The sequence below is a fragment of the Vidua chalybeata genome, chromosome 1 (genome assembly GCF_026979565.1).
Source record: "Vidua chalybeata isolate OUT-0048 chromosome 1, bVidCha1 merged haplotype, whole genome shotgun sequence".
Taxonomy (NCBI): domain Eukaryota; kingdom Metazoa; phylum Chordata; class Aves; order Passeriformes; family Viduidae; genus Vidua; species Vidua chalybeata.
In genome coordinates this window covers 52,239,841-52,266,814 of record NC_071530.1, presented here as the reverse complement: position 1 = coordinate 52,266,814, position 26,974 = coordinate 52,239,841, and the positions used below count along the sequence as shown (strand labels likewise).

The 26,974-nt window shown below is 40.1% G+C and overlaps 1 protein-coding gene across 2 annotated transcripts in view; it reads left to right on the top strand.

Annotated features, from left to right (window-relative positions):
• Window positions 1-26,974, top strand: part of HECW1 (HECT, C2 and WW domain containing E3 ubiquitin protein ligase 1) — a 251,088-nt gene that overhangs the window by 210,244 nt on the left and 13,870 nt on the right. For both annotated transcript variants that reach the window (XM_053933981.1, XM_053934027.1), the window contains 7 exons: window positions 351-434; window positions 1,436-1,545; window positions 3,614-3,734; window positions 5,160-5,273; window positions 8,056-8,208; window positions 24,231-24,329; window positions 25,681-25,810. In XM_053933981.1, the coding sequence (XP_053789956.1) occupies window positions 351-434; window positions 1,436-1,545; window positions 3,614-3,734; window positions 5,160-5,273; window positions 8,056-8,208; window positions 24,231-24,329; window positions 25,681-25,810 (811 nt within the window). The remainder of the gene's footprint in view (window positions 1-350; window positions 435-1,435; window positions 1,546-3,613; window positions 3,735-5,159; window positions 5,274-8,055; window positions 8,209-24,230; window positions 24,330-25,680; window positions 25,811-26,974) is intronic.

The window sequence follows — 26,974 nt, the reverse complement described above, 5'->3', positions numbered from 1 at the left end:
ATTCTTTTAATAGAAGGTGCTATGTTAGTTATAGGCTTACATGTAGACGTGAAACTGAAGGACTAAGAATCATTCTGTTCTCTAAAATAGGGAATAAAATCTCTTTATTTTGGATCAATAAACTGAGTGATAGAGACAGTTTTTTTTTTTTTTTGCAAGTTTGTTAGGAAGATGAGAAAATGAATCAGGCATATAGGATGTTTGACATTTTTGTAAGGAGATAAACAGGAACTGGCAAAATACCAAAGAATAACTACACTATGCATGGCTCAAGCCATGATAATGGCATGGTTTTTTGCCGGTTTTGTATTTTTTTTCTTCTCTTCTCCATAATATCACTTATGTTTCAGGGAGAAGATCCATTACATTCGGACAGAGGGTACACATGGGCTTGAAAAGTTGTCGTGTGATGCAGATTTAGTAATTCTGCTGAGGTAATCAATTTGATCAATAGCATAATGTCATTACTTACAGTACCAGATATACTATCTGTCTGTTTCTCAACATAATTGAAAAGATTTTGTTAAATCAGGTCATACTGATAGCCATCCAAAATGATTCAGCCAGAGCGTATCTGTCAATTTTTACTTCCTGGAAGGCAGCCTACATCAGTGCAGTAAATCCAGCCAGCTCAGTCAGTATGGCTGTTACCATCAAGTAGCAGACAAAAAAGAATCAGGTCAAAACATTTCCTTTTAATGGAAAAATATCTTGTTTTTTAAAGAAAGAAAAAATTAAAAAGAGAGGGGAAAAAATCCCTTGTCTTTCTCACTACAATAATTTAACTGCTCATGAAATTGATAATTTTACTGCAGCAGTGCTGCCACACATGCATGAAACCTCAATGTCCAGTGCAGTGAGCATTGTTTGGGTAATGAATATAAGGCTTCAGTTTGTACTGGAACCAGAGAGCTTGGTCTTTAGGTCCTACTTCTCCTCAGTGCAGCTAAGAACTTATTTTATTGTCTTGATCTGAGATGGGAAATGTTGCATTACCCAGATGGGGTTGGTGTGCTGTAATAGGACTGCCTAATGCAAGAAGTTTACAACTCATTCCCATCATTTCAATTTAAGCAGTCAAAGCACTGAACTACGTGAAAATGGCCCGAGTAAAACAGCCTGGGAGACAGAGCGTGCATCTTTACTTCTCTCTGCTAATGTGTTGAAGGTGTTCCTGTTTCCTATGTAACCTCACATCTTTGCTCTCCATCAGTGGCTGAGCTATTGTGTTAGCATGAAACATCTATTAAAATTCATTTTGTTCTTCATTGCTAATGACCAGCCTGTCTTTGGGAAGTCTATGTATTTTTTGAATCCATGAGTTCAGAGATGCACCCAAACATCTGACACAATGAACTTGCACCATACTGCGTATTTACAGTCCTTCATGTGATGAATGTGAACTAAATCTCTCCCTATGACTTTTTGCATGCAGCCTTTTTGAAGAGGATATCATGTCCTACATACCACTGCAGGCTGCCTTCCATCCGGGTTACAGTTTTTCTCCTCGCTGCTCACCCTGTTCATCACCCCAAAACTCTCCAGGTAAGGAGATGGGGAAATTAGGACAAAATCTTGCATTTGTGGTATTTCTTCTAATAAATAGAAAAGAGCAAATTCAGAGCCAGCATCAGCTGTCAGCCTGCTAATTCCAGTGCCCACTCTGAATCTGATCCCAGCTGATTTTTTTGCTGTATCAGTTTCCAATGCTGCTATGTATCTATTGATACATACCTTTTTATATCGTTGGAAAGGATTAGGGTAAGAGAGTGGTGTACTCCAAGCATAAGTCACTGACATGGAAGCACATTAATTTTATGTGACAGCAGCCAAGAGCACCTTCCAAATTGAAGGTGTGTTGCAGCACTTCCAGTACCCCTGTAAAGTTCAGTCTCCTCCACTCAGTGTTCCAAAAACTTCTCTTCTTCCCAAGACACATATTTTGAGACCTGAGGGGATCATCTTCATCGTCTAGCCTGACCTCCCGTGCTGAACCCATTAACTTAGGTTCGACAGGAAACATATTTTCCAGAAAGACATGCTGTCTGAGAAGGTTATTTCCAGCTGTGCTATGTCTCTGTAGTTATTGTTTATGCTATAGAAATTTGAGGAGCTAATGTCTCCCTTTTGCCAAGAGACACAACCCCCACTGCAGTCTCACTGCGTGGCTGTGTCCAGTGGCCATTTTGAGAGAATCAACAGAAATGTGATCTGAAGAAATTCATTTTTGGCTGAGCTTTTTGAGCATACATTTAAATTATCTGATTTCGAACAAAATGGAGAAGAGAAGGAAATCTTGGATGTGGCTGTGGAAAATGGAAAGGTTTTTTGATGTGAAGAAGTTAAATGCTAAACCCTTCTCTACAGGAGAACAGTTTTTTGTCATTAATGAGTTTTAACACCATTGTGAGTACTAGTTCCCCTTGTCTACATCAGGACATGTCATAAGCAAGTTTTCTTCAGGACAAGAATCCAAGTATATGGCACAAATGTGACTTAGGAGACTGTTCTTGTGAAAACACAAGGGCAAATACTCATTTCCAGCAACACACTGTCTTCTTGCTAATTTCTGTCATGGTTATAGAGCCCATGAGAGCAGCCCTTCTCTTATGTCCTGGGGGAAAACAAAAGGCTGACATAAGAAAGAAGTGTTGCAAGAGATTCTCTTTGCACTCCATGTAAATACGCCTTTCTGTTTTACCAGCAGAGACAGTAATGTCCTTCCCTCATGGCAACCATGATACTTTGGGCTCCCACTAAATGTGATGGGTTTTTTTTTTCTTTCCTGTGGAGCGTTTGCTGCCAGATTTCTCATAAAAGGGCTGGTTTTTATTGTCTTTTGTAATGAGATAGGTAAATGGGATTTCATTAATCCGTTATTTGGCCTTTTATGGCATGGCAGTTTATACAAAAAGAATAATCACCTACTTTGAGAATGCACCCTTCAAAACAAAACAGATTCCAAATTGCTGAAAAATCTGCTGTTATGTGTGAATCATAATAGGGAAATGTAGCATTTCTTGTTGACAGAAATCCTTTTTGATGCCATAGAGGGGTTTTGTGTTGATAGCTGGAAGTGCTTAATATACAGTCAGATTAACACAGGGAAACCTGACTCCCAGTTTGGCTGGGCTGCTAGGCTCCAGTGAGAAGCATTGCTGAGTTTCAGAGGTTTAATCCTGCCAAGTAAGGAGATCTCCTGTACAATGCAGAGGAGAGAAATCTCTTAAAAGTGCAAAAGGGAAAGAAAACCAAAATGCCACTGACCATGAGAGGCAGATACATATGTCAGTCTTTCTCATGCCTTTCTGATCCTTCAGTTTCCATTCCATCACAGTTAAAGGCAGAGGCAACACAAAGGTACACACAAGGTGAGCTTAACAGTACTTTTAGCGAAGAGGATACAGTCCCTGGAAGTTCATTGCAATTACTGAATTACAGGAACTTACAACTCTATTGATGCCAGATAGATCAAAAATAACACTGAGTGCACTGTATACCTGCAAAAAGTTCCTAACATTTGTTAACCAGTTCTGTGTGGAAACATCAGCTGCATGATCTGGAAGAATGTTAAGCCCCTTACACCTTAGGATGCTGTTTATTTTCCCTCCAGGGCTGCAGCGAGCAAGTGCAAGAGCACCTTCTCCATACAGGAGGGACTTTGAAGCCAAGCTGCGCAATTTCTATCGAAAACTTGAAGCCAAAGGGTATGGGCAAGGTCCAGGAAAAATTAAGTAAGTATTAAAATCACTTAGTCTAACGGGACATAGCTTTGTCTTTTGCCATTCATTATCCATGAAGATGGGGATAGGGAGTGTAAAACACCCTGGAGATTGCATTTCTTACATAACCATCAGGGAAAGATAAGATCTTCATATACCCTGCAAAAGAGTGACCTTCAAGAGGCTTTTGTGTGGAAGTTTTACTTCTTTAAAGATTTGTATTCTCTTACACTCCCATTTCTTGCCTATTTAATAGGGATATTCATATTCCTACCTATAATTTGCCTGTAGGAGAATTATCCTTCCAGGCAAACACCCACCAGATATTAACAACAGGTGTATCACTGTAATGGCGGGATGACTCCAAGTTCTTTGGATCTACATATCAGTAGATATGTATAACTCAGGATACCAGTGTAACTCAGGACCAGAACATTTGAAGATTCTACAGAAGTTAGTCTGTACATGCAGGTTTAACTTCCCATAGTTCTTTGTGTTGATAGCCCTCCTGGATTTGAACTGGAGAGATTTCTGCCATTCTTTCTGTATTTGGGGTTCTCTCTTATTTAATTGTGGAGTTTCTTTCCATACATCTTGTTAGCTGGGTTTTGAGTTTGTACCAACTTGTGCTCAGTTTAGTTATCCAACTTTGCCAAAGTCTGTGGGGTGTTTCTAAGGTATTTCCTGGGCATCTGGTTGAATTTATGCTTCAGGTTGGCTTCCTACCAAAGGACATCTGTTGTGGAAAAAATAAAAGTATGAAGCTAAGCAATTTATTCCAGGCAAATGTCATCAACAAAATGATTTTATAGAGCTGAGGAGTACTAGCTGGTGGTCACCCCATTTGGTGTCCTGCTAAATGGGTCCAAGGCAGATACGAAATATATTTTAGAAGGTCTGTTTTAAAATGTCCATGAACATATGAACAAGAAGGGTTTCTTGCACAGATGGTGTGTAAAAGTACTATTCATTAAGTTGTTGTAGAGATTAGTAAGAGAATGAGATATGTGTTGTAAAAATAGAGGCTGATAACTCCCTTTACTTCCCCTGCCACAGAAGCAGTATGTCTGTGGACATTCACTGGATTAAATCCTGGAAGTGTTTGGGGCCAATTCCAGAAAGCTGTGACTTCATATACACAGGAAACTCACAGCCCCCTCTACCATATAAATTTGTACATATGGGTTGTTGCAGAAAGTCTTAGTAGTAGAGCAGCACTTTGAACCTAATCATGGCATTGTGAAGGAATTCACCTTCAAGGCACATAGAAAATCCAATGGAAACCCGTAATGGTCAAGTAGCACGGACACCAGCAGATGGCATTTTATTGAGTTCTCTGAGAACGAATGTCTCTCTTTACAGCTGTTGTTTACCTTCAGCCTCACAAGCTCACACAAGACTCAGTCATCAGATCTTTATTTCCGCTGCCCTTTGCAGGTTAATTATACGGCGTGACCACTTGCTGGAAGGTACCTTCAACCAGGTAATGGCATATTCACGCAAGGAGCTCCAGCGGAACAAACTCTACGTCACGTTTGTCGGCGAGGAAGGGTAGGGAACCACAGAATGCTCTCAGTTCTGAAGTAGCTGTTATGTTGCAAAACACCAAGTTGACTAAGGCTGAGCCTCTCTTGTTTGTTATGTAATGTTTCTTTGGTTTTGTTTTACCTCTGAGTAAGTGATTCATCTTAATCAACTTAAACATTTGTTAAAAATAGCAATAACAATAATGCTACATTTTCCTATAACACCTTCCATCTAGATGTCTCAAAGTGACAGTTTAAGTGGTTAAATCTATTGTCATCTTGTTTGCCATAGATATTTTGACAGGCTGGAAGGGAAAACTCAACTACAGGCCAGTATTTACACACTGAATCAGTCTCAGGGCTATAGTTAGAGACCAGACCTTTTTCCAGTTTGTTACTCTAACTCTTCACAATAGATCTGGTTTTGCTTCAAAAAATTTTGCTTTGCATGCCAACTAATGTTCATTTGTTATCCACGTGTGGATTTCTTGTTTCCATCTTAAGTGAGAAACATTAATGCTGTTTAGTCTTTAAAATTTAATTCATGCAGTTGGAATCTGAAAGCAATAGAAGTTTATTGAGAAGGCCTTTCTCAGGAAGCTTCCTACAGCTCTTACAATCCATGAGCCATTCTTGTATGATGAAATACAACCTCTGACCTTTTGTTTTCAAATGTAAGCACAACCTTTCAAAGCCACCCTGGGTCACCTCAAGAGCTATGGTATAATGGAGGCTTAATCCACAAAATTTTATAATGGAAAGACCATTATGTGCATGCTTCCAGTGTGCCATATTACAAAGGCATGAAATTGTATTTCAGTAGCTTTGCATGTAAAGTCTCTTCTTTTCAAAAACCATGTGTGTAGGATTTCAGTTCCAAAGGTGTCAGACAGTACCTGAGGCAACTCTCAACATGTCCAGCAACTGCTGACACTTTCAGCTGTGAGGTGTCATGGCAAATGAAGGGCTTCTGTCCCTTGTCTCGGGACAGGTTACATCCAGTGGGAAACAAAAGTTGCCAGTCTCAAAGAGAGTTACTCAGTGACCTCAGTATCAGGGGTTTTTTTTCACTCTTACTTTTTATTCTCTATGGATTCAATATTGTGTAACAGAGGTCATCTTTCACAGCTCATCTTGCCTCTGGCCTGCAAGTAAAGCATAAACATGTAGCACACTTCACTTTATGTTTTTGGAATACCATTTTGGAATGCTAATACTGTCCAAAGTCATATTGTTTTCTGTGTGTGAGCACGGTGTCCTCAGGAGAATTTACAAACCAATTTGATGTGCAAATTCATTTATTCTTCACTGATTCATTTACATCTGAAGATACATTCCTCTAGGGTTTCTGCTGCTTAATGCTAATATACATTCTGCTGGAAGGACTCCAAGATGCCAACTCCCTACTGAAGAGTTGATGCTGTATGGCCACGTGATGTTGTGTGGACATAGCTTCCCATGCTTCAAAGACAAAGGCCATTGAAAATTAACTATAAAGGCTTTATGATGAGTTAGTGTCTTGGCCAGAAATGCAATAGCTAGTCTCCTGTTGGAGGTTTAGAACATAGACAGGTCTTGTTTGTAGTTCTTTACTCCAGCCATTATCAGGCTTAACCCAGTACTTTGATGTCCACAGAACCAGACCTGGTCCATGGCTGGCACTAGTGGGTCATGTGGGCTTGTTACCATCCTCTTTTATGGGTGTGACTTTCGTGTCATCACATGATCCTAGAGCTAAAGCTCCTCAAAGAGAGAAGTACTAAATCTCCAGACATAAAACACAGGAGGATGGGCCTATCTGCCCTTTGCCATCTTTCTAGTTGCACAAATCAATGATTCAACCTCTTTCTCTTATGCTTCTATAACTTCATAATACAGACCATTCTGATCCAGTTGCAGAACTTCCTACTTTTTTTACAATTGTTAAGTAGAAGGAATAGTGTCCATCTCAGAAAATCTTTTGGCACACATGCTATATGGCTATAGATAATTTCTTCATATTGCTACATGTAAGTTTATTTTGGATTGAAGAAATCTACTCACCATTATTAGAGAATTATCTGTTTTTAATAAATCCACCACAGTTTTCATTTAATGCATTCAGGAAAAATTTTCAGTCTCATTTTCCTTTTGTTTTCCAAGTTGAGTGTGAAAAATTCAAGGGAAAAAAAGAGGCTCTCTACAGAGCAAATTCATACAACAGCAAAGCTCAATTTAAGGTGTACCACATGAAAATAACAGAAAAGTGGAAGGGCTTGGATGGAACAAGCAAGGAATTGCCATTCTGTCATAAGAGACACAATTCTGCTGGGACTTGGTCTTGTTCAGCATGAACCCTTATGGTTTCTTAAAAAGCATTCTTGGAGTTAGATTTGAGTACATCTCGGTGTAGCAAGGTCAGAGCAATTTCTGCTTTAGGCCAGGCCTTCTGGTCTGTGAACCCAAGTGTTCACAGGCGGTTCAAACCCACTCACTAGAAAGCTACCCCTCTGCTGCCCGGGCAGCTGAGGCAAGGCTGAGCCTTGTACCTCCAGTTTGCTAAGCTTTTGGGACAAAGGAAAATAAACCACTTAAGGCATGTGTCTCAGTTATGATTCCTCCCAGATCAGCCTGGATATTGGTGAAATTTTGGTATTTCAATTTGTTCAGGACTCAGAATCAAGTTTGGAGCGGAGAGATAAATCATGTTAGAAACACTTGACTACACAGGCCTCTCTACTAAGATAGCAGCCAATGTAGACAAACCCAGGAAATCCACTCAAATGGTAAGGAGCCTAATTTTATCTTTTCTACCTTTTTCTTTCCAGGTTGGACTACAGTGGCCCCTCCCGAGAATTCTTTTTCCTTCTGTCTCAGGAGCTCTTCAATCCCTATTATGGGCTGTTTGAGTATTCAGCCAACGACACTTACACTGTACAGATCAGCCCCATGTCTGCCTTTGTTGAAAATCACCTGGAATGGTAAGAACATTTTATGCAGAACTGAACAATTGTTTCAGAGCAATCAGAAAATGGAAAAGCAAAATAAAAGCTCCCAGTTTAGACTGGAGTACATACAAATATTGCTAACTCTGGGAAGAGGTGGGGAAGTAGGTTGTGAAAAGGAAGAGATGAACTTAACAGAAATAGAAGAGCAGGCTCTGAAAAAACAGTTGTGATGAAGTACTACTATTAAAATATCCTACTGGTATTACTTGGCACTTGATGTTTGTGAACTTGTGTGAATATAAAAAGGGTAGGGAGAAGAGCTCTGCTTAATGAAGTCTTAATCTCCTTGGTCCCTTTCTAAGAAGAGCTGGTGTGACCTTTTATACATCACAAAGCATTGTACTTGGAACCTGTATAGTGTTCTCTGAGAGCCACATTGCTGCTCTGTTCCTGCCACAGGCCTTAAAAAAGGCCCAGTGAAAGCAGTTTCCCTTTTCTTCCTTGACAGAGTGTCCCTGCTTGTCTGGGGCAAGACCAGAAGAGTGAGCAGATATTTTGGCTTACTAAGTATGTGTGCAAACAGACAAATTTCTGATCTTGTTTCTTTATCAAAAGTTCTGAAAGCATATTGTGATGTCCTCATTTTCTCTTTCTGCCTCCAGATATGTCTGTCTTTGGGAGTTGTTTTCACTTTTGTAGTTTCAGATGTGGTTAAGCGAAGCATAGGCTGTGAGCCCTGGGCATCGCTTGGTCCCTTATGGGATTTCATTGTGTCAAAGAAGTGCTGCCACATGGGTTTGTTCTATGATGGTTTTCTTTGTCAATCTCACTGGCTTCTCTCAGAGATACTTTTTTTTTTTTTAATGGGAGGCAGTTCCGACCCTTTTTAAATTGCAAATAGTACATGTTCCTCTATTCTTGTGAACAGATCCTCCTTTGCTTGGCTTACAGCAGGCAGGAGATCAAGAACAGTTGTACTGTCACCTTTATTAAAGTTGCCAGGGGAAAAATGGCATGTTGCTTGGGACTGGCATGGTTTCTAAATTGTTGGGATTTTTTTTGTCCTATCATTTCCAGCAGTGGAGCTAACAATGATCCTTGCTTTAGAGTGTTTCTCTACTGACATTAGCAGGAAGAGAGCAGCTTAATTCTTACAGCTTGTTCACCTACTACTGCAATCTTGTTCATTAGACATTATGTGATGCCTTCATAGTTTTCAGGAAGAAATAAAGTCTGTCCTATGTCCTATCTTAACAGACAGCATGGATAAACTTCTGATTTAGGAGGCTGTTATTTGTGGAGATGTACTTTGACTTCCAGGCAGAGGACCAACTAGGCAGGTGCAAACCCATGATTGTTCTGCCCACATTGTGACAAAGCTGAACACAGACCTCTGTGTCCAGAGATGGTGTTGTCATGTTATCTCAGTAGCAGGTGAAACATGCCATTGCCCTTATGTGTTATAAACACTCTCCTTGCAAAGTGTTGCAATTTTCTCAAGTGATAAATTCTACTGCAAAACATATATGCTGTGTTTGGTGCCTTCATTTTGTCCTTCTGTGCCTTGGGAGATTTCAGCATGAAAGAGGCAGGTTTTTAAAGGTGTCCTGGGCATACAGAACAGCAGAAAGACACCTAATAATGACTTTTCTGTAGCAGTTAGCCTTTAACTCAAAAATCAGCAGCACTTAGACACGTAGGCTGTTTCTCCAACTGCACATATCAATCCAGCTTCTTGCATGCAGAATGTTATTTGGCCTTCAGACATTTTTGTTTTCCTATTTTTAAGAAAGATAAATTTGGCCTCTTGGCCTGCAGAAGGAAATAAATGCTATGAATGAAGAGGTTTGCACATGCAGTATTGTAAATAGGGCAAGATTGCAGAACCCAAGGGAACCATAAGCAATCCAGTCAGTGCTTGGAAATACTTCTTGAACCTGTTATGGGAATAATTGCCTGAGACCATCAGTTTATAATTAGCCTGATAGATTTCATGATTGGCTTGTAGATATCTAGACATTCTAAATGTTTTTATACTGTGTGACTGTTCTCAGCTATTCGTGTGTAACCTTAAAGTCCTGTGCTCAGAAATCTGTGCAGGCAGTGAAGACAGGAATTGGACTAATTGGACTTTTTGAAACTGAGTTCAGTTCTCCATTAAGGCTTTACAAACTAACTTCTGCTAGGACACTGTACTAACTGCCTTGTCACTGTTTGTTCCTGAGGAATGAGGTTTTCTGATGTTCCCAGGCTTTCTTCATTCTCATCGAAGTCAGAGCTAGAACTTCTGTTTCTCAAATTTGCTTGTTGATAAGATTCCAGAAGAGCCTCCTTCCTATAACATGCCAGAAATAGATATCACTTTCCTGATCTCAAATCTGTTATGAAGCACCAGGTAGCATAGATGAATCAGTTTGAGAGTTCCAGGGTCACAAATAATTAATATTCATAGTCTTTTCAAAGCTTGAAGTCTCATGTCAGTCATGAAAACCACACCACCACAATTGATTTAGATTTGCTGATTTCTTCAACTGTATGCTTTTTGGTGATGTGGGGCTTGTTATTTATGTGAAATCTACCCTTGGCATGTTTTTCTCTATAGTACTTCTGCAAGACCTCTCCAGACACAGACATATTAAGAAACAGAGCTACCAAAAATTGTGCTCAAAATTATTTAACGTTTGCTCTTTCTTAAGCGAACAGTGGTGAATTTGAGATAAATACAACAAAATTCAAAGATGTGAAGTTTTATTCATATTGTCAGAATGGAGAAATACACTGCTCTTTTTCCCCAGCCTAAAAGTTACAGTTCTGTCCCTTTTAGTGGCTTATTTCATGCTTTGCTCTTTGTACAAACAGCATTCTGAGTCCAAAATGAGCACATCAAAGCACAGACTAGTTGTGTATATGCCAAGTTAAAAAAGAGACATAATAACTGGAAAATATTTCTCATTTATGGAGAAACTGAGATTTAACACCTTTCCTGCAAGCTTTCATTGAATAAGACTTTTTCCTTCAGTTAACATATGTGCATACTGAACACACGAAATATAAGATATCACACATTTTTAAAGTTAAATATTTTAAATACCCCTCTATCTGAAAGGACACACACAACTCCCTAGACCAAAGAAGTTTGATGATACATATTTTTATCTGCATGCTACAGAATGTACCTGAAGCTCGTAGCCAGAAAAGCTGCTTTTAATCCATGCCAGTAATGAGCCATGCTATCTGATCTAGGTAAACATGTCTAGCTTTTTGCCTAGATATTTGAAAACATCTTCTGAAATACACCCCCATTGGAGGTACTTTGCCCTTTTCCACAAAAGTGGGCAAAATGTGGAACCAAAGAAAAAAATGTGAAAATAATCCCAGTCTCTGCATAAAAGGGCAAATGGCCTAGACAGAAAAAAATCATTCGCAGACATTCATTTGGAGATCTGAGGGATCTTAACTTGAAACATCTTTTTTCTGTGTTTTCATTGTGAATTAGTGACAGCATGGTTTTTTGTAATAGTAAGCATTTGTGGACCTTGCTGTGACATTTATGCAGCCAGAGAGCAGCACCCCAGTGCTACAGTTATCTTAGAGGTATTTACAGCCTGCTAATCATACTTAGCATTTTGTATCCATCTCAGAGAAGCCCTGTTGTGTTTTGTTTGGTTTAGTTTATATGAAAATTAATGCATTTGTTTAGCAGAACCTCATTAGAAAGTTGGAAGTCCTGTGAGTAAAATGTTTCTGCTCAGAATCCGTCTGAAGACCACAGACATGATACACTCTGACGCAATGTTTGGGTCTCCAGAAGTTGTAGATTATTGCTGGCCACAGTGTCCTAATGAACTCTACTAACTTGATGCTCATTTAGAACTGCCTTGGAGCAGGACTTTCTTCATTCATTTCCCATAATGAATTTTCTTACTTCTCTCCAGTCTCCCTTCTCATATTCTAGTCTGTGCCACTGAGCAGAGTCAGACAGAATACTTGCATGTATTTTTGCATTTCATTCTGCAGGCAGATGGAAGCCTGGTGCACCCACTCTCCATGCAGACAAGATCTTGCTTTCCCTGTGCTCCAAGACAGCTGACATGGTCACTGCAACTGGTTGAGCTGAGCAAATACATGCTGGCTCCCATCCGGGCTGATTGCTTCAGGCATGGCACTGCCTGTGTTGCTTGTATGTGCTCTGGCACATGGGCAAAGGCAACTCCCTTTGCCTACACGGTGCTGTGGGGGCATAGCCCCAGCCAACCTCTAAGTGGCCCTTTTATTTATTTTGTGTAAATGAGAAACCACATAACCAGCACTATTCATCTCTAGTGTGCCAGAGAATGCAGGATGTTGTTTTCCCTTTTTTTTTTTTTATTATAATAAACGGAAGGAGAACTGAGAATGTTGCAACTTCAGCTGTCTTTTCTCCTTAGAGAGCTTGGTTGGTTTTTTTACCCCAATTTCCTTATGAGTTGTGCCTTGTGCAATTGCCCTGCCTATCCATCAGACAGATTCCTAATCAGTTTGAGACCTGTCTGACAGGACAGCAAACATCTTGAAGATAATAATTTCCTAAAAGCTTTGTGAAACTTGTGTCTGCGTAAAGGACGGATCTGTGGAAGAGTGGCACAGAGAGGCGGGGGAGAGCTCAGCAGGGATCTGTACTGTCTGTCCTCGCAGCTGCCTGGCAGCATGAGCGAGCTGACAGGTCCATCACAGGCACGGGCTGCAAACCAGCCACATCATCTTGCTCAGTAGCTTGGGAATGTGAGGCAGAGCTGTGCAAGCTCAAGGGAGACAGAAGGGAGAAACTGGAGATACTCCAAAGTCTGGGAAGTGCTAGCAGAAATGTGTAGGAGGAACTGGGAGCTGCTGCACTGTGGTAATGTAGGGCCATCAGAGAGATCTATAGGAAACAAACATCCACTAATCCTTCTACACAGAAATTGACTTATTTCAATTAAAGTGTTTTTAAAGAAAGTGACAAATTGCCTTATGACCTAATGGGTTGTATTCCAGTGCAGAGCAGCTCATGGGATGGATTTAGGCACACTCTGTGGCTCTTTATAGGAACAGTGGAGAAATGTAGTCACAGGATCTAAGCAGGAGGTATGGAAAGAGCCATTACTCCTCTCCACTGACTGAAGGGAGCTCTTGGGAATATGTGGTCTGAATTACTCATGAATCTCTTTGACTTTTCAGCTGTTGTGTCAGGCAATATGGCCCAATACCTGTTTAGTCAGGGAGTCAGAAACACTGAGTTTGGTTTTGGACTTAAAAGGGCCACTTGTGTTGGTCTACATTTGGGGGAGGAATTAATTTAGGAGACCAATTTTGCAGCCATCTTGAAAGGGCCTGTTTATGCTAAACACTGAAAAATCATTCTCTTAAAAATCAGATAAAGCACCCTAGAATGAGGCATCAAGCTATATCCAGTTGTTTTTGAAATTAGACGATTGCCTGTTTGCCTCAGTTTCCATCTAAAGAGATTTCCTAGTATGTAATCAACTTGAATTCCATTTGATGTACAGTACTGCTCAGAACTGCTTTGAAATTCTCAGATGAAAGGCACTATAGCAAACCAAAGCACTTAATGTTATGTTAGACTGTAAATTTTAATTACTAGCAATATCTTATTTTAAATAAATTATGTTTGCATGAGAAATTTTCAAGCAGTATTGTAAATCTTTTGGACAAGAATGATATTAAAATAAATGTGCAGCTGAAATAATTTATAAGACCTTTTCACTGTGTGAAAAGGATACGTTACTGAAATGCCTTCTTGCTGCTGTACTGTGATCTCTCTCAATGCCTCCTTAAGTAAACTTTGTACTTAAGTAAACTTTGATTTTCCTATTAAGTTTGATGTATGACTGTATCACATAGAGCCTGCCTCAACAGCTGGTTAATTATTTATTAAGGGTCAGGAGGAATTGGAAGATTAAAAGCAAACCAAAACTGAAGGAGAAAAAAAAACATTCTTCCTAACTGAGCTTGTACAGCAACCATTGTCTCTTTAAAAAAGGTTCTGCTTTATATTTACCTTATTCTTGACTTTCTGTCTCTTACTAGAGAATTTTTTTTCCAAGCTCTTTTGAGGATCAGAATGGTGTTGCTATATGAGTTGAAAGAAGATATATCTCTCACAGTCTCTACCCTTTTTCCCTTCCCTGAGTCTCATAGTCTCTCTAGCACTTCTTCCAAATTAAAGTTTGGTTTGAGGGAAAGGCGGCTGTTCTTTTTTTTTCTGTATTTACAAAAGTCATACTTATGGGTTTTTCCCTTGCTTAGGGCCATTTAGTCTTTTGCAGCACTGCAGATTAAATCTGCCCATAGTTGGGAGGCTTTACATGAAAATCTCCGTAGTGTCTGCACCTTGCATATGGCAGAGGAGAAAAGGGTAAAATCCATGCTGTCCCCAAGCATGTGGACCTGCAGGGAAGCAGCAGGATGGGCAGTGATTGTCTGTGTATTGGTAGTGGTGAAAAACCCCAGGGAGTGATGATTGTTGTCATATCTCCTGTTCCAGCCACGCTGGAATGGCAAGGCTGAGTTGTCACTATGAAGTATTGCTCAGTCATCATTCCCCTCCTTACTTCTCACTGCATTTTATTCAGACTTCAGTAAAGTAAAGAAAATTCAGCTAGAGCAGGTGCAGAAATTCCCAAGATAACCTTCTTTTGTAAGTAACACAATTCATACATCAAAAGAAAGACTGCTTGTAGGGCAATATTGTTTTCAGTAAATCACCCAAGTTCATTTTGGATATTTTTGAGTAGCAAAGGCATTTCTGTTTCTGTAGGCCTCTCCCTGGGATGTTTTGAAAGTTAGAAGTTTCATTTGTTTGTTGAAAATTAATCTTGGTTTTGGTATATTACTTAAGTGTTACATTGAATTCTATAAAAGGGGAATATTAAAGATTTAATTTTATCTGATATGTATGTTTTTAAAGGGAGAAAGGTAATGTTTGTCAGTTTGCCCCAACTTGGAATAGGAACATTTTTCAAAATCTCAATAAAGTTATGGAGCATGAGAAAAATCCTAACCTGTTCACCCTCTATGAGAAAAGTTAATGTGATAGGAAGAATACAGAAGTATACATTCAGTATGTTGTGGCTCATTGAAGGAAGCTTTTTACACTGTGACTTATGACTTCCATTCCAGAAAATGGCAGACTAGAAAATGGAATTATTTAATGGTGTTGGAAAGATTTGTAAAGAAAAGTAAAAAACTTTCTTAGTCTTCAGAACACAAATGCAAAGATTCTGCTATTCTGCATGTTCCCAGAAAAGGATCAGAGTGGTCAGTTTGCAGTGGTATAAATAAAAGTTGGAAGTATTCAGTGGTTTTCAAAACAAGACCTATAATAGACTGCCAAGCAATTAATAGCATGTCTGAATATCAGCACACAGATTCCTGACTTTACTCAATTGAAGATCCTCGTCCTGAGAGACAGGGATTGTTAGCCAAGTTGCAGCACAATGCAAACCCAAGTGTGTGGCTTCTGGACAGGGGTGTTAAGTCCTGAGGGCTCTGCACTGCCCATGGGCTGTTTGCAGTTAGCTCAAGGATATCTCATGACAGGGGGTAAACATTCCTGGGTGCTTACCAGGACTTTATGATGAGCAGTCTCTCTCATGATTAAATAACACATACAGGCTGGAAAGGATGTGCCTCCTTTGAGAATAAGTCAGTTATTGTGGCTGCAGTGTTTGTAGTTAGCCATTGAAGGAAAATGTGCAGTCATTCAGCTTGTGTTTTTATGACCCTCTTGTCTGGCAGATGACTACATCTGTGGATTCCTCTGTAGCTTGACAGGTTTGTTTCAACACATGGCAAAGCTATGGAAAACAAACATAAGTCATGCAATGTCTGAAACTTCACCAATTCATAAGTTTGCAAAGTGCCCACCAACAACTCTTCCAAAGTCTTTGACTGAGAAATCAGTCTTTGATGAAAATATTCTTTTGCTTGTTTGAAATCAAACAACTCATAAGCATCAGACTGAACTGATCTACAAGGAACTGATGATAAACTGATGATAAACTGATAAACATATAAAATGCCAAATAGACTAAACAACTAAAATGGAGCAGGGACGCAGAGGACTGTGATTCCATTACTGTCTCTATCACTTGTTTTCTAGATAACTTCAGATAAGTTATTTTACTTTTGTATTTAAGTTTTGTCAGTTTTCACATGAAATATTGGCACTGATCTCCTCTGGAAGTTGATCTCTCTGCTTTGAGATTTGCCAGTCAGCAATAAAGTCTAGGATGTGAGAATCACACAATGTAGAGGTTTGTTGTCTGCTAGCCAGTAGTTCATACCTCAGTCTGTATCTCCTCTGTAGCTGCTGGGCAGAGGAGTGTTTGCCAAGAGTCTCCCAGGCCAGTGTGTCTTATCCCTTGTACCAGCAAGAGAAGCTAAAGGCTACCTGGTTGCTGATGGAGGTTAGTCATGCTCGTGCTGCTGTGTTCTGGCAGGGGTTCTCCCAGAGGAGGACTGTCGTTATTGGATGCAAAATGAGTACACAAAAGCTTGATAAGTTTAAAAGAGAAAAAGACTCAGTTTTATTCAAACATCTGGTATTTATAGAATTCCAAAGGTAACTGTAGATTGGAGGATGGAATTACCACCTCTCCAACCACACTGGTCCAAAGAACAATCAGTCGTTTCTCTCCACCCACAGAGAACTATGTAAACTATTATATTTTTACATGAAATTGTGTGGGAACTCTGACTCTCAAATATGTAAACATTATCAGAAGGCTAAAGAAGTTTTATGACAACTTTAAAATTTTCAAAAGAACTATAAAAGAAAACTTAAGAATCAGGGCAACAGAAGATGACTTTACATCATGGTCATGAGGCTGAGAGATGGCTCTGCAAGCAGAGATGGCCACTTCAGCACTTGCCACACTCCTCCTCTCCTCCTCCAAAACTCTGCATTCATGGAACTTGTTACTGGTAGAATGATACCTAGCACAGATTTCTTTTTACAAATAGACCATGTTCATTTTTTAATCTCCTTACTAGTTTAAAGGCAGACCAGGAAATCAGCTCTCCGTTTCCAATGCGTTGCGTCTCTGGTGCTCAGACAGCCCATGGCATCAAGGCTGGCGTGCCTGCAATGGCTCCATGCAGAGGAATTTTTGTGCCTGCAGTAAGAACTTCTGGCACAGTTCAGCTGAAGTGCAAGAAGCCAGTGCCAGCCACTCCACTGTGGGGCTTCCTGACTTGGCTGCAGTGCTGAGCAAATGCAGTTGGAACCCTTTTTCTGTGTGAGCATTTATCTGAAGCTACTGTGTGGAGAAAATTAACTGTTTGGTAGATTGTGTTGAAGAGAAACCCAAGGAGATTTTATGAATTTCCCTTATCTACATTATCTTTGCCTCTCATTTTTCTGGATAAAGCAGAATAGCCTGCAGCTTTTGCCATAAATTCATGCTTTCTTCTCTATGACACAATTAGTCTTTTAACCTTTTCTGTCAGTTCTTTTGTGGTGGATATAGCCAGGATATAAGAAAGATTAAAAGACATTTTGAGTGAACAAATGGCTATGTTAGGGACAAGGAAAAGACTTGAAGGATCTGATTAGGTTAAATAAAGAAACAATAAGGTTTGGATTATCTCTTTGTTTTTCAGTTGCTGGTAATTTAGGCTTTAGGAATAGTTTGAGGTTTAGTTGCTAATGTAGGGTGCCTGATCTCCAGAGATTTAGAAGGACATGGATAGCTCACATTTCCATCACATGTAAGCAATAGTTCTTTTTCATGTGGTTACTCCTTGGTACTGAGAAACAGAAACATGTTCTACTTGCAGATAGATCCAGAAAATAGAAGTTGGACTTACTCAAGTGCCAGTATTGTACTGACCTTTTGCAGCAGAAAATATATGCACAAATTAGCAATAAAATGAGAGATTGGCTCACATAAAGTTACTCATCATATGAAACTCTGGTGCCCACCAAAAGTAAAAATATCTAAAGAAAGGCTTATTTTCATCTAAAGAAAAGTATCTGTTCAGGATTTGAAATGTAAAGGAATTTTATTTGTACCAAGTTGCTTTTCTTTCTGAAAATCATTTTTCATCCTTTTTCTTTTCTTGTTTTATTTCATTCTTGGGTGATGCACCTCTATTTCACACCCTCTCTGAGCACTCTCTTTGTATTTTATGACACTGCACAAGCAGGTCTGGACTTTTTCACTTTACAGTAGGGGCTACTTAAGAGAGGCTAGTGCTTTCTTAAGTGAAACAAATTTCCTTAAAAATATCAATGAAACTCCTAAGTTTTAGAGGCATAATAAGCAGACAGGATTATCAAAGAGAGGGTCATGGAATATGCTTCTTGATCTTTTTGATGCCTGAATGAAATGCCTTGGCTCTGAGTAGAATGTATCGTCTATTAAATCCCAGTCACATTTGCTGGGGCAGCAGGAATCAATCCCTGTAGATTCTTAACTACTTAAAGTTCATCACTTTCCAGGCTGGAAATCTGCACACACAGTTGCTCCATGTCAGTAGTCCTAAATGTTTTCTTTAAATTTTAATTGAAAAATGGATTGAAAAATGAAGCTTACCTGACAGAATTTTCTGTGGTTTCACAGTGAGAAAGTATGGAGTTTCCCCTTGCAAACTCAGTAACTGAAAACCTGGAATTAATTTTGACCATATATGAGATAAGATCTATTTCAGTATTTATAACATAATGCACAGGAGGTAAAATCAAAACCTGGTTGGGGTAAGTCATTACCATTCCTTCAAAAGAAGCGTGTAGGGATCTAGAGCAAGTTCTCATGTGGGATGCCAGTGCAGTTAGATACCAGAGTCAGTGCAGCATTGGGAGATTCTGTGCAAATGTGACCCAACTCTGTATCTTGGTCTCCCTAAGATCTTTGTCTCTCTGAGGATTCTTTGTATTAGCGATGGATTTAAGAAAAGTAGATGAGCCAACAGTACTCCTGTTACTCCTTACATTGGAATTCTCCTCTGTGACTAATTTAGGAGTTATTTTACCTTTTCTCTTTAATGTGCTGAGACTTCATGAACTTCTGTCTCCAGCCTTTGTAAGAGCCATTCCTTTCATACTAATGACACGTGAGGTCATCAGATTCCTGAACTGAAGAGGCATGGTGCTGGAATGCCACAGCATCCACCTCTGAACCTGCAGACACAAGGAGCACATTTGCCATGAGGCCAAATGACAGTGGCAAAGAGGAGTCTACAGAGTTTGCAGATGCAAGTCAGATAAAGAGAACACGTGAGCTGTCCCAGCCTGAATGGCTCAACCTTCCTGAAAAAAGAATGTCAGGAACATAATGTCATCCCATTAGTCCCTTCAAATGTTCTTTCATTTGAGTGAGTAGGGGTTAAATATGCACACCAAATTAAAGAAAGGCATGTGTTAATGAAGGCTGATAGATAGAGGTGTGGATTTGATCCACTGGCGGGGTTTTGTAGAGGTGACCTGATCTTCTGCTAGATCATTTCTCTGTAGGTGTAGCTCATATAGGACATGTTGACCATGTCCTGCACTGAGCCAACACAAGGATGTGTATTACCAACATCTAGACACAGATCTCTGGAGTGTATGCCTGACACGCTGCCGGTATTGCTTAAATTCATAATGTATGAGTCCAGACAGAGTTGTTGTAACCATCTCACTGGTCAACTCTTTTTGCAAAATACACATTCTTATAACTTTCATGCGTTGGTTCATTTATAAAGTGCTAGTGCTGGTGATAATACCAAAATTCAGAAATCACAGACTCAGTACATTTTCCTCAGCATGTTGTGTCCCCCCCCTCATATAAAAAGATTGCAAATCACAAAATTTTAGGCCATAAGAATTGATTTTTGATTCCTTTAATCATCAGTTTCTGGCCTTCAGGTTGTTCATGAATGTATTTGTAATAATGGCAGTTTTAACAGTGTTTTAAAACAAGCTGTACCACAACCTGTTGAATCCATGATGCCCAGTTTCCTACAAAATTTTGTTTCATGACTGAATTCTCTGTTGTCTAATTAAAGATGTATGTTCAAGGTGAAGTGTTTCCCATGATTGTGCCTTCCTAAATATTTTCCTCGTATTAGAGTCTCTGGTATCTAATAACAATCAAGATTAGATCCAGTCTCTCCCACTGTGAAAGGACTAATAGGCTCTCCAGGTGCATCCACCTGACAAATATAAAATTCGTCCTCAGAAGAGCTGCCAAGGACAGAAACCCTGGACCACAGTGTAGCCTCATTTGTTCAGCTTGTCTTTCAGGCGGCCAAAAGTTTGTCTGCGTGATTGAACAGTCAAGAGTTTTAAAATTGGTGCAACAGAATGTGTAAATTTCACTTACAGAAAGCAAGTCTTGTGAAAGTGACATTTTCAAATTTGATGTGAACCATGCAATACTTATGTCTCTTAAGCCCTACTTTGAATATTTTTTCACAAGCTACTACATCAAGAAGGGCATGCTTAAATGCAGCTGATGTGTTTGAGTGATAGAAAGTTTGCAGGATTTTCAATCTTTTTAATCCTCGTTTCAGGATTTGAAGTTCCTTATATCATACCTAACTTAGCCCACAAGGCATGGTTCCCAAAGCAATCCCAATAGAATGATAAAGATTGTTCTTCCTTTGTGCACACTGATTACAATCTTTTCAAGGTACATCATTATCCATCTGAAACCAAGGAAAACTGTCGTATAAAGTAGAGCTCCATTCACTGGACCAGTTAAGAGAGAGCCCAGTACCAAAGGGTCATTGTGGGTCCTGCCTTGCTCTTGTGCTGTGAAAAGGACCAGAGTACATTAAATCTCCTGTGACTCAGCTGCAGTTGGAGGAAAATTTATTGCCTAGTTGCTGCTACAGCATATGGATTTGTCTCTCCCTGACACACGGATATGCAGCGAGTATTCACAGAGTCCCATTGAGCGGAATGAGCCTGTTGCTTTGCAATGGGTTGTTGTGGCTGCTTCAGGGGCACCTGAAGCCTCCAGAAGGAAAAGGAATTAGCTGGGTACAGTGGAAATTTCTGCAAATGGGTCAAAGAGTACTGATGTTAAAATCCAGAAAGCAGGTGTACACAATGTCCTTTTTGAGTGGACGAACAGTGTCAATAGGCAGTCAAGCCAGAGCAGCTCCACTGCTCATTAATTCTGTCTCTCATTCCACCATTTCCTGTTCATTAGCTCCCTCCTGCATTTATCCTCTCTCTGGAGCACATTACTCAGACTCAGTCATTGTCTCCAAAAGGGAAGGGTGTTGAAAGGAAAGGCCAGAGAAAGACCCTGCATTCCCCACCTCTCCCAAACTAGCTTTTCTGCTAGAAAGAAACCAAACAAGTATTTTACGCGTCCTTGGAAAGATAAATGTAATTCAGGCTTAAGGAAGGTATGTGCCCTTGAGCCAGGATTTACCTTTGTGCTTCTTATTCTGTCAAGAAAACTTGTTTTGTGTCTTACCCACCTCTAAATCTCACCTGTGCTCTAAATCTTTCAGGAAGAAATAAACACAAGAATCTGGCTTTGTTTTAACTGACTTTTGTAAGGAGGGCTATTTGTTTCTTCTTGCTTTTTTTGTAAGTTTTGATACATTTTAAGTGGGACTGCTATTCTTGTCTGAGTGTAGTGGCAGCTTGATGAACTGAATGGAGGCACACACAGATAAATTGTATATTTTTTTTTCTGAGAAAGGCAGCAAATGCCTCCTGTTGGCTTACCATGGTCTGTTGGCTTACCATGGTCCACGTTTCTCTGTGCTGGACCAGAGAAGTGTCATGCCTGGTCCCAGGCCCTGTCCAGCATGGACAAGGCACCAGAGAAGCTTCTGCTACACCATTCTTCCTAAGAGAGTCAAGTACAGCAAGTCTCTGCAGAGATAGCAAAGCTCTATGCAGGGGCAGAAGGGTCTGTGGGCTGGAGAGCTGACATGCCTTGACCACACAGCACCGTGTTTTTCTGGGGTGATACAGAGCTGCCAGGGAATACGGTCTGCAACACAGCTTTTTTATCCATTATATTGATAGGCACCAGCAGTGGCAACGTTCTCTTAATTATTTCATTTCACTTATCCCACGTGTTCTTAGGCTGGTGCACCAGGCTTGGACCTTTCACACAGAAATGCTGCCCGTGGCTTTGGGATGGTTTGATGAGTTCTGCCACAAGGCACTGATTCAAATTAGACTCTCCATTAACAGCCCCCGTAACATGTGCTTGTAGTTGTAAACACCTTGGTGTAGGTGCACGACCCATTCATGTCAGTTTTGCTGGAATGCCCTCAAAGCCATGCAAAAGTGAAGCAAGCAGCAAGGAGAAAAGGGACGCTGTTCACACATTCAAGCAGTTTCTTAGGAGAAGCCACATTCCCAAATCTTTCCTGGCGGTTCACTTTCAGCTTTATTCCAGGTGGCTCCTGCCTGACCAGTCCCGCACAGTTGAGTAGCTGTGGGGTGAGCACTGTGGTGAAGAACAGCCCCAGCATTTTCATTCAGTGCTCATTTTCAAAATGTGCAGCAATAGGCGGGGGTGAAGAACAAAACCAAAAAAGCTGACACACATTGTTTAGGACTTGATTATGGATCCTGAAGGTGCTATAAAACTGACGGATTACAGGTTCAGCATTTCTGAGGTTTGAGCTGTCTGGCTTCCACTGTGCCTTCATTGTATCAGCTCCCCCTCATTTCCTTGCCTTTTGCTGGAAGCACTGCACTGGAGCACAAGTGAAGTGAAGCAGGCCCTAACTAGACCCAACAGCTGCCTTTTGTTGCTGCCGTGGAAACAGCTGTAAGGGGGTAATATAATCATTCTTCTGTGGCCAGTCAGCTGCATATCATAAGCACCTTTCTCAGATTCAGGGGACCTGGAGGCAGCTCCTGTGATGATGTAAATGCTAATTGGGCCCACAGCAGTCTATTTTGTGCCCCATTTGACATACTAAGCACTTGTTGTTCTGTCCCATGAGCATAAAGTTGATTGAACAGATATTCTTTGCCACCTTTATTACAATCAGACTCATGTTTCATTCATGTGCAGGAGAGGTCTTTGCATGGATTCCTGTAAGTGGAAGGAATGGTTTCTATTCTTTTTGATATGTTTCTCATCTTTTCTGCAGTAAAACTTTTCTGTGTTATCCATCAGCTCAGACTTGGAGTGCTCACATTTAGAGTACTGGATTTTTTCCTTTCCTTTATTACATATAAGCAAGTTTTGAATGGCTGTTGGGGGTTGTTCTTAAAAAAATCAAACTCACGTGGACTCACACCAGTTTTGTGGTTTTCTGTCTGAGATTACTGACTTAAAAGCAGGTTTGATGAAAAAATATAGAATAAGTCATAGAATAAATCATAGGAAGAAAAATTTAACAGTTTATCATTGCAAGTCACAGATTATAATGGGCAGGGCACTATTTGAGTGTACTTGTAGGGATTGTTCTTAGAAACAAACACAGGAGTGTGTAAACACTGAAAACTGCTGAGCAGCAAAATTAAGAAAGTGGTCTGGAGCAATGTGCCTGAGCTTTAGATGCTGATTTTAATGTGTCCTTGTCACAACAGTTAGCTTATTTGAACTTCAGTTTTCCCCTATCAAGTCAACTCACTACCCTTTTAAAGTACTTTAAGGCCCCACCTCAGACAGGGTTGGAACTAATCAGAAACTGGATATACTGAGTCTCCAAATGTCCTTTGCAGCTCATTTGAGATAGCATTTTTTCTGAGGTGGAGCATTACAGTATTTCCCTGGCCAAATACTGTGTTGGATGTAGTCAGTCTTTATCAGAACATTGAACGAGAGATCACAGAAAGTGAGTGTTCATTGCTTTGGCACAGGAGAGCTCATAACATGCCAGCTGCAGATATGGGTACAGTAGGAGGTGCATCAAGGAGATCCATTATTGATCAGACATGAGGAGTGGCATTAAGAGTCTGCTCGGAAAAAAAAATCAGGGAATGAATATGAAAAACTAATTCATAAACAAACCAACCAAAAAAACCCAGTTGCTACCTGTGTATATTTCTATACTGGAAGTCTTGAGTTACACTTCATTAACTCTGCATTTTTATTTCTCAGGTTCAGGTTCAGTGGTCGTATTCTTGGCCTTGCTCTCATCCATCAGTACCTTCTTGATGCTTTCTTCACAAGGCCATTCTACAAAGCACTGCTAAGGCTGTGAGTATAACCACGCAACCGTGCAGAAACAGCGATCCCACAGGGAGTCCTACAGAGGCACAGACTCTCAGGAAGTTGCTTAGAGCACCTTGACCCTCAAGTTCTTTCTGCAGTTGGTTTGTTGGTCTGCGATAGAAAATTGAGACATTTTAATTTTTCTTCGCTTTCTCCAAGAATTTGCCGTTCATAAATACTATGTTGACAAAAATAAATAAGTATGACGTTTAGAAACACACACCAGAAAGTATTGATGAAAAATTATGAAGATTCAGCCAGGTGGAAGACTGAAAAACATCTTTGATGGAATGAAACAAAATAATAACAAAAGAAGGACAGAGGTTATATTAAGCAAAAAGACATAATTTGTCATGCCTCACTGATGGAGTAGCTTTCATTCTAAAACATAACTAGGGTTAATTAAGAATGTTAATGTAGATATAACCAGAGAATGTGGGGTTTTTTTTGTTTTCTCCTGTCTTTTATTTTAGTAAGCGTAAGCTACCAAGAATACATTCATTTCAATTTGAAGTTTATATGGTTAACTTGGATTGACAATCAGTCCCTCTTTAATTAATAGACTGAAGTAAAACAAGATACATAAAATTTTTGCAACAATAAAACCATAAATATTAACTCAAGACTGCAATTAAATGCTAAAGAGCAGAATAAAGCTTAGCTGAAACAGTTCATCAATTAAGATGATTCCAAATCAGCAAAGATACCTGTTTTAACAGTCCTTTAAGTTCTTTATCATGTTAGTCTTTGTTGGTTTTTTTTTTAACTATTATTATTGCTGGGGTACAAACACTCATATCTATATTGTACCTGATCTAGTCTGAAAATAGGCTGAAACCTAGGGTTATCCCTGCATCCTTATTGCCCCTTTAGGGAATTAGAAACCAGGCTGCTCAAAACAAATCTGTCCTTTCAGCAGACAGGGATGGCTCCTTATTAGCAGAAATTTAGGCTGCCTGGTCTGCCCTGAGTCAGTCTGTGTGCTCACCTGGCAGATGATAGATAATGGAAGCAGCCAGGCACAGCATGGTGGGGCTGAAGGGACATGTGTGCTATGAAGTGCAGGGCATCCAGAAGATCCACATAAAATCAAGCCCCAGGGGTGTCTTTTGACAGCAAATAATTCAGGCGGCCAACAGATTTGGCCTTGAGCCCAGCTATGCAAAGCAGTTGCACAACTGCTTCAAAAGGGTCTGTGAAACAGCCTTTGATGTTAACAAAACTAAATGAACTTCAATTTTATGTTGGATCTTCAGTAAATTTATTGACATACTTAGTAGGAAGTCATCCTGCCAGTAGTCATGGGATCATATATTTTTTCTTGTCTCGCAATCAGGCCATGTGATTTAAGCGACTTAGAGTACCTGGATGAAGAGTTCCATCAGAGCTTGCAGTGGATGAAGGATAACAATATCACAGATATCCTGGATCTAACCTTCACAGTGAACGAGGAAGTGTTTGGACAGGTGAGCATAGCTATGCAAAACATCTGAAAAGCAAATTTGAAGCTGACAGAGTTGAGCATGATGAACACCTTTCTGTCAGAACAGATCCTTTAGCCTTTCAATAACATTTTCTTCTCCTACCTTCTGTTTCTTTCAAGCCACCTATTTCAAGGCAGATGTTTATTCTTAGGGTGTGTAATATACAATACCAGCCCCGCTACAAGCCTGTTGAGCCACACACTGATGAGCATGAGGAATTCTCTGGAGTGCAGCTCTTCTCTCCAGGGTGTTGTTCACACAGATGTGGCATTTGGTGAATGCAAGCAATGTAACTTAAAGCTGATGTGACTGAAAGGATGGGTTAGGAGGGATAAAAACCATTTGACAGGTAGTGTAGGACCTGGCACTCCTCACAATTTTTTTGTCTAGTATCTCCCTGCTAGATTCTGTGTCTCTTACCTTCCACCTATGTAACAACTTGGTATGTACATCCATTTATTGTGCTTTCTTACAGCTCAGCTCTACCTTAATCAGACAGTTCTCTGTAACCTGGCTGATCACTATAGCCTTAGGGAGAGTGCAACACTGGCTTAAGTGCAGTCTGGCAATCAGAATAAATGTCTCCTGTGGGATTCGTTGGGTTGCACTGAAGCCCTGGTGCTCTCTGCTGTTGCAAACCATGCTGGATTATAACTGTCTCTGGGAAGCCTTGAAGGGAATCAAAACAATATTGAGACTATGTTAAGGATCTCCAAGGAGATACTGAAAACTAGAGAGGCTGAAGAACCAAGCTCACCAAGTACTGCAGAAGCTCAGGGGATGGAGATGCCTTGTGAGGAACAGATACACAGTGTCAAAAAGAGCAGAGAAATCAGGTGGAATAAGACCTTTTATACCCTTCATCTTACATGCATCACACCTGTGTGCCCTCACTACCTTTTTGTGATTGGTCAATACACATCAGCATTCCATGTTTCTTTGCCTTCAATACTGTTTATAGGTCCTACACAGTTGTAGTTCATTAGGGATGAGGTTCGGCTGCAGCCCCACTCCCAATCACCACAAACTGTGCCCACAGCCATATCCAGATAATGGCTCTCACCACTTGACAGTAAAGTTTCCTGGAGTGTTTGCACACAGCTAGGGTAGTTCTGTGATCTAGGGAAGAGTTTGACAAGTTTCTGA